This window comes from Arachis ipaensis, chromosome B2 (assembly GCF_059453495.1).
Source record: "Arachis ipaensis isolate K30076 ecotype BB chromosome B2, ASM5945349v1, whole genome shotgun sequence".
Classification (NCBI taxonomy): Eukaryota; Viridiplantae; Streptophyta; class Magnoliopsida; order Fabales; family Fabaceae; genus Arachis; species Arachis ipaensis.
The window spans coordinates 116,360,915-116,368,950 of NC_142437.1; the positions used below are offsets into that span (position 1 = coordinate 116,360,915).

At 37.6% G+C, this 8,036-nt stretch overlaps 2 protein-coding genes across 2 annotated transcripts; one reads left to right on the plus strand and one right to left on the minus strand.

Annotated features, from left to right (window-relative positions):
• Positions 1–650: 650 nt before the first annotated feature.
• On the minus strand, positions 651–3,049 carry CRR4 (Pentatricopeptide repeat (PPR) superfamily protein). Its single transcript, XM_016328700.3, has one exon. The coding sequence runs from the start codon at positions 2,718–2,720 to the stop codon at positions 834–836; it is 1,887 nt and encodes a 628-aa protein (XP_016184186.1). The 5' UTR covers positions 2,721–3,049; the 3' UTR covers positions 651–833.
• Positions 3,050–6,053: 3,004 nt separating this feature from the next.
• On the plus strand, positions 6,054–7,034 carry LOC148575334 (uncharacterized). Its single transcript, XM_088506176.1, has one exon. It carries the CDS (start codon positions 6,054–6,056, stop codon positions 7,032–7,034), a length of 981 nt encoding a protein of 326 aa, XP_088362302.1.
• The last annotated feature ends 1,002 nt before the right edge of the window (positions 7,035–8,036 follow it).

An 8,036-nucleotide genomic window follows, 5' to 3' on the forward strand; every position in this document is an offset into this window, starting at 1 on the left:
AGTTGTAGCCTTGTAGAATTACTGAACTAGCTTTGGTGTTCAGTTCGTGTGTAATTTCTTGCATATTGGCTAGTGCATTTGAATATAATTTTTTAGTAATAGAATAAGTAGGTCATAAAAAATTTGCGATGGATGTATAGATTTCTAATAAAAAAGAAAAGTACAAATAAATCTTTGAAAATTTTGTGATAATTTTTTTTAACTTAAAAAATTAGGTAAATCCAAGTATCCAGCACTAATTTTCTCACCAACGTCATAGCCATTAGTACAAACACTTTAGACTCTAGAGCACTTATAGAAAATTTACGGAATCACCCATCAAAACACGATTGTTAAATTGATAGAAAGGGTCGTACCATTATGTTTTTGACAATTGCCCCAACTTTAATCGACATTATATATAATTTTATTGCTTAATTTTTACATCTATAATTTTATTTTATTTTTTAATGTATGCACTGTAGACATAGAATTATTGAAAGAAAATCCATTTTAAAATATACTACCTCTAAGTGTTTTACTGTTTTGTGACGATGAACTGATTTAAAACCACTATGTAGCTGAATCCACTCAAGCACATATTAGATAGCCATTGACTCGCTAAGCTCTTAAAAGGGAATATTAAGACCACTGAAGTACACTCCAACATGTGAATGAAAACACAATAAGCATGATTCTTTAAATTGTTTCCCAATTATTGTACTTGGACTAATACCAGATTTGTCCTTTTATTATGTATATGAGTATTTTACCCCTTAATCTTGTGTTATCAACAAGTCAATCTCTAAGGCATACATACAATATCCAAATTGAACTAGCTCCAAATTAGAAACTTACATACTACTTAACAATGAATAAATCTCACTAACCTGATGGTGTGTCCTATCATGTACAGAAAACTGGTGAACACATCCCTCTAGTTCAATCCAACTACAACCAGGAACCTTTATCAAATTCTTTTCTTTCATCTCTGTCCTAACCCTTTTAACATTTTCCCACATGCCCAAACTTGCATAAATATTAGATAAAAGCACATAACTTGGAGTACATGAACTTAGCTGAACCAATTGCTTAGCTACAGGCTCACCTATTGAGAAATTCTGATGATTTTGACAAGCACTGATCAAAGTCTTCCAAATTACATCATTTGGTTCAATTGGCATCATCTCAATGAATTGCTTCGCTTGTTCAACTTTCCCTGCACGGCTAAACATGTCAACTATACATCCATAATGTTGCACTCTAGGTTCAAGATTATACACTTTCTGCATAAGCTCAAAACATATTAGTCCTTCCTTCAACATGCCAGCATGTCCACAAGCACTCAACAATCCGATGAATGTGATACTGTCGGGTGTAATAGAAAGCCTTTCCATCTCCATGAAAAACTCGAATGCCATTTCGCCCATTCCATGTATCGCTAACCCACCAATCAAAGCATTCCAATGATCTACGCATTTTCTTTCAATGTTCTCAAATACTGAGATAGCTTCCTCTATGCTGCCACACTTTGAGTACATGTCAATCAGCGCAACCCCGAGTTTACCAATTAGAGAGTGCCCATTGTCTATTATATATCGGTGTATTGCAGTTCCAAATTCAACTTGCCCTGACTGTGCAATTGCTGTAAGAACAATTAACAAAGTGGTATCATCAGGTAACATGTTTGTTGCCCTTCTCATATCATGAAACAGCTTCAAAGCCTCAATGCAATAACCGTTCTGAACATAGCCAGCCATCATGGAGTTACAAGAAATAACACCTTTACTTGGCATCTCATCAAACAAGCTCCTTGCAGCAGCAACATTACCCGATTTCGCATAACCATCGATCATAGTAACCCAACTGACGGAATCTCTCTCAGGCATCTCATCAAACAATGCTTGAGCATCCTCCATTTTCGCATGCTTCACGCACCCACCAATCATAGTGTTCCATGAAACCAAGTCTTTCTCAGGCATTTCATCAAACATACTCCAAGCAATATCCAACCCATCCCCGCACCTTACATATCCTCCAATCATTGAATTCCAAGTAATCAGGTTCCTCTCATCTAATAGCATTCCATCAAACAACTCACGTGCCTTTTCAACCGCCCCACACTTCACATACCCATCAATCATGGAGTTATAAGAAACAGCGTCTCGTTCAGACATTCTATCAAACACTTGGCGCGCAAGCTCAACACAGCCACACTTCACAAACAATCCAACCAAGCAATTTTGCAAGAACACATCAGAACAAAGATACGTTTTTGACAACAACCCATAAACTTGCATTGCTTCCTTCAACAAACCTACTTGGGAACAAGCCTTGAGAGCAAGTGAAAACGAGTACTTGTCCAAATTGACCCCATTGTCATGCATGAAACAGAGCACAACCAAAGCACCCCTTGGGTCACGCCCACCATGGGAATAAGACCTTATAACAGCGTTCCAGAGAAAAGAGTCATCGCCATGTTGGTCCTGTGTTGCATGGTGCTTGAAGAACACATAACGTGCAAACTCCACGAGTGGCGCGTGAGGTGAAGAGATGAATGTGAGAACCAGCTTTGTGGTGAAAGAAGTGTTTCTTATGAGACCCGTTGTTGTGATTCGTGCATGAAGTTGTTTCACGTGTTGTGAGGTTGTGCATTTTGGGAGCAAGTTGAGTGTGGGAATGGAAGAGGACCATGGTTGATGTGAAGGACAAGAAGAAGAAGAAGAAGCACACACAAGCATCAATGAACTCAGAATTTGAAGATACTTTCCTTTTGTTCTGTTCTGTTTTTGTTGGATTTGAGTTGGAAAACTTTGTATATGGAAAATGAAAACTTTGAAGTTGGTTTCCGTTGTTGGTTCATGAATGGAGGTTTAGCAATGGCAGTGTTGTTTCAAGCATATGTGTGTCTCTTTGGGGTTCCAATTTGGATAATGCCATAATGGCTTTGATAAGGTTATCTCTGTTTTGAGGGAAGAGAGTGATGTTGTTATCGTTGTCAGCATCAATGGCTGCTTAGATATTTTTACTTCTAATTATATGAAAATTAATGAACTCAAGTGTACAAGATATTTCTGAGTTCTGACCCAAAAATAGAAGTATAAGTTTAATTTCTACATATAACAAAAAAGAAATTACAAAATTTTATAAGGTGATTGGGAATTTGGGATATATTTTTTACAAGTTAAAAAATTTCCCGCTGAATACACTAGGATAGTTTTTTGTAATAATGTGTTTGCTTATAGGATATTACTATCAGTATTCCTGAATGAAAATTGTAAGAAGTGCACAAATATTCCCAAGTTTAATGTATTTATTGAAAAGGTAATTAAATCTACAATTTCACAATTCCTTTCTTCTTTAAACCTGGAGCTTTTGTATTCAAATTTCGTCTTCTTCTCATTATCATAGTTAATTATATATATATATATATAAGAAACAATAAATTACTTTCTTCATTTTTTCCCCTTTCCATCTTGAAGAATTATTCTTTTTGCTCTGGCTGGTTTTTCCTTTCGGCCTTTACTCTTGTTTTTTCATAGTTTTGGTCTTTACTCCTGATCATGCCATGTTTTTATTTTTTATTTTTTTTATCTAATTTTATTTTATTAATTTTTTGAATCCCAAAGGATATTGAATTTCTCTAACTTTAATTATGGCTACTGGTGAAAAATGGTAAGGCTGTCAAAAACCTATGGACGGATTTAAGTTCAAGTTGAAACTATTTTATTCGTGGTAATTGCTCTGCTAGGAAGCTCTTCTTCTCTCAATAGGAGAGTCATCTAAAAACTACAGGTTCTTCTCCAATAGGGAGTCTTTACATCCAGTACCAATATCCACAAATATCTTCTTATTCTGTCCTTTCTCAAACCTCAAAAAAATCTGCAAAATACAACAAATATATTGAGCAGAACACATTATGAGCAGCATTGAAGGAAAAGTAATCAAGCTCAACAAGCCTGGAGAGCTGGGATATAAGAAAGAGTGCTTAAATGTGGTGGGTAAGATAATAAGTGACAAGGAAATAAGTTTTAAAACATGCAAAAACGCTCTTCTAGGAATGTGGGGAAATCCACAAGGTGTAGCAGTCACTGATATAGGTTCGAAGAAAATGTTGTTCAGCTTTAAAGATAGAAGGAGAGGGCTGCAGATCATGTAGAATGGGCCATGGAATGTCAGAGGAAATATGGTCAACCTTAGATTATGGAGGGAGGACGAATTAGTGTACGAAGTAGATCATGACTTCATGGAGTTTTGGATCCAAGTACATGGCATCCCACACGATTTCATGGATAAAGAGACAGGTATACTCATTGGAGAAATGCTGGGAGTGTTGGCTGAGGTTGAGGATCCAAAGATGGATGGAGTGCTGAGGAGACCATATCTGAGGATCAGGATTAGCATCGACATCACCAAGGCCCTACCTACAGGGTTCTGGTTAGACAGAGAGGAGTTACCACCGTTGTGGGTCTTCTTCAGGTACGAGAGGTTGCCGGAAAGTTACTACTTCAATTGTGGAATACTAGGGTATGAGAAGAAGACATGCAAGTACCCAATAGCCATGGCATGCTGGGACACCACCAAAAGAAAGTATTCACCAGGTCTAGGTGTGGGTCAAGGCAGACCAATTTCAACCGTGGGAGGAGGCAGCTCAAGACAACAAGGATGGAGTGAGGATGGTGAGGAGGGGGCGCGTGAGCAACGAAACATGGATAGGGAGAGTGAAGAGAAGCAAAACTCTGAGGAGAGCAGGATAAGGGATGAGCGGGCACAGCAGCAGAAAATCAGGGAGAAAAGTGTCTGGGAAAACCAAACTGGAAGAGAGGAAGAGATGGCTGAACCAGAGGAGCAGGTAGAGAAAGTACAAAAAATCCCTGATTTTCAGGGAATTAGGGATACGGAGCCAGACTTAGGAGCTGCCTACAAATTGAAAAATCTCATTGAGGAGATAAGGGAAAGGAAAAATGAATGGGCTAATAGAAATAAGGCCCAAAAAGGAAAACAAATTATAGAGATACAAGGGTCAAGGGGGATGGGCCCAACAAAGGAGATTGGGGCCAAAGAGGCGGTAAATCCTGTTCAAGCAAGGATGGAGATGGGAATTGGGCTAAAACAATATTATACAATTGAGGAGGGGGAGGTGAATAGCTAAAGAACTGTTGAGTGGACATTGGGCCTGGAAAAGGAAGGAGGAAAAGAGACCATAGGCTAAGAATTAAAAAGGCTTATGCTGGCAAAAAACAAAGATATACAAGCGCAGGATGGCAGAGTACAGGGGAAGAAAATACAAACCTTGTCAAAGTGTGAAATGGAGGGAGACATACTAAAGAAGCCAATTGAAGAAACGCAGAAGGAAGACAATGAAGTGGGGGGTAGCATATGTTCCAGGGTGAGAGTTTTTACTATGTGGAGCTAGCAAGTGATGAAGATCAAGAGGTAGGAAAGGAGGCACATGCAAATTGGGAAACTCAACTAGCCAAAAAGATGGAAATGAAGCTAAATTTAAAGAGGAAGCGGGAGTTCATACAGGTGCCACTACTAACACATAAGGAATGGAAGGAGGAGCATGATGACAAGGAAATCAAGAAATTGAAGAACAACAGAGCTGTTCTGAATGTAGGAGAGCATCAGTTAGCAATGCATGATTCTGAACTCTTTAAGGGAGGACAAATGGCTGAGGAGGCGGGCCTTAACATGCCCCAACCTCAGCCATGAGTATAATTAGATGGAATTGTCGGGGAATAGCAGCTGCCCCGACAGTCTCTGAATTATATAACCTATGTAAAAAAGTAAAGTCGCTTATAGTGTTTTTAATGGAAATTAGGGCCAGTAAAGAAAAAATGAATAGGATAAGAAGGAAGTTGTATTTTGACAATATGTTTTGTGTAGAACCCCGGAGCTTGTCCGGCGGTCTATGTCTGCTTTGGATATCTAATATTAGTATTAATATTTACGAGTGGTGTGACAATTATATTAAAGCCAATATTAACTTCAATAATGATTTGAAATGGCAGGGTATTTTTGTGTACGGGAATCCAGTTTTTCATAAGCGGAGGAAGTTATGGTAAGAGCTAATGGTAAGTAACATGAAAAAGGAGGAACCCCAAGCTTACATGGGTGACTTCAATGATATTTTAAGTCAAGATGAGAAGGTAGGTGTCCATCCTCAACCAAAAAACTGTTTAGAAACTTTTAGAAAATTTGTTGATGATAATGGCTTAATGGATGTTGACCTTCAAGAAAGTAGATACACTTGGTTTAGTAATTCTAGAAATAATTTTGTTACTAAGGAAAGACTAGATAGGGTGTTAGTGAATTGGAAATGGCTGCAGATGTACCAGAATGTTATTCTTAAGGCTGCTCCAGCTATAAGTTCGGACCATTGTGCACTTATTTTAGAAACTCAGCCGCGAGGACAGATAAAAAAAGAGTTCAACTTTGAGGCTTTTTGGGCAGATCATGAGGAATGCAAAGAGGTGATCAGGAATAGTTGGCAACAGGATGAGCGAAACAGGAATTGCTGGAATCAATTCATAAGGAAAAGAAACAGATGCAAAAGGGAGCTAATAGAATGGAGTAGACAAAAATTTAACAGAGCAGACAAAGAAATAGAAAGAATGAAAATAGAGTTACATAATATCCAAGAAGCTGATTTGATGGAAAGAGACCAAGGAAGAGAGAAAGAATTGAAGATCCAAATATTAGAACTTTGGAAACAAGAGGAAAAATATTGGGGTCTCAGATCAAGGCTAAAATGGCTAAAGTGGGGTGATAAGAACACAACATTTTTTCATGCATCGACCATCCAAAGAAGAATCAGGAACATAATAGATAGAGTGAAAGATGGAACGGGTCGGTGGATACAAGGGGAAGCAAACATAATAAGGCTAGTAGAAAGGCATTATACCGAATTGTTTGCTTCGGAAGGGGAGAGAAACATGGAAGAGTGTGTAAAAGACATTTCAAGGAGAGTCACTAGAGAGATGAATGAGGAGCTCATGGCTAACATTAATGAGGAGGAAATAAAGGAGGTTGCGTTTAGTATGGGGGGTTAAAGGCTCCAGGGCCAGATGGTTTAAACGGGTTATTCTTTCAACAACACTGGGATATTTTGAGCAAAGATATTTGTGCACTAGTGAAGCAAATTTTTGAAGACGGTGTTATTGACGAATTGGATTTTTGACGGTTTAGAATTTCACTAATGAAATCTCGTTGTAAAGTATAGTTTCTAAACCAATCACTAATCCTTTCATACAAAAGATTGTTTGTCACAAGTAACAAACCCCTAAAATTTATAAACCGAAGTATTTAAACCTCGGGTCGTTCTCCCTAGGACTTACAATGAAGTGTCTTGTTATTGGTTATGAGTTATTTTGGGGTTTTGGATAAGGAGCATGAAAAGTAAATGGCAATGAAAATAAACTAACAACTATAAAAGGCTCTTGGCAAGGTGTGAGAACTAGAAATCCTATCCTAGTTATCCTTCTCAATTGTGATGAGAATTGTTCATTGCTACCACTTAGTTAACCCTTACTAATTAAAGGAAAGTCAAGTGGATGAATTGACTTGAGCCACAAGTCCTAGCCAACTCCCAAGGAAAGACTAGCTTTAGTGTACTCCAAACCAATTAGCAATCTCTCCAATTATCAATCAACAAAGGAATTAGATAACTCAAGTGTCACTAATTACTCTACCTAAGCCAAGAGGATCAAAATCTACACTAAAATCCAACCAAGCATTTCATCAAACACTTGGAAGGCACAAAAGAAAAGTATAGTCAATCACAACAAGAATGAATTCTAACTACAATTGAATGTAAAGAATTAACAACAACAATCAAGGAAATCACAATTATCATGAATTACCTCAAATTGCATTATTAAAAGAAAACCAAGGAACAACAATATATCCAAAACAAAATGAAGAATTACAATTATCAAAGTACACATCTAGAAAGAGGAAGAGGAGGAGATTAAGAATTGGTAAATGAAAAGTGAATCAAAGCATGAGTTTAAACCTAGATCTAAGAAGAGAGATTAACCTAAACCTAATCCTAA

Bases quoted from the DNA above. Each gene is read 5' to 3' on its own strand.
- LOC148575334 (XM_088506176.1), top strand. From the start codon at position 6,054: ATGGTAAGTAACATGAAAAAGGAGGAACCCCAAGCTTACATGGGTGAC.
- CRR4 (XM_016328700.3), bottom strand. From the start codon at position 2,720: ATGCTTGTGTGTGCTTCTTCTTCTTCTTCTTGTCCTTCACATCAACCA.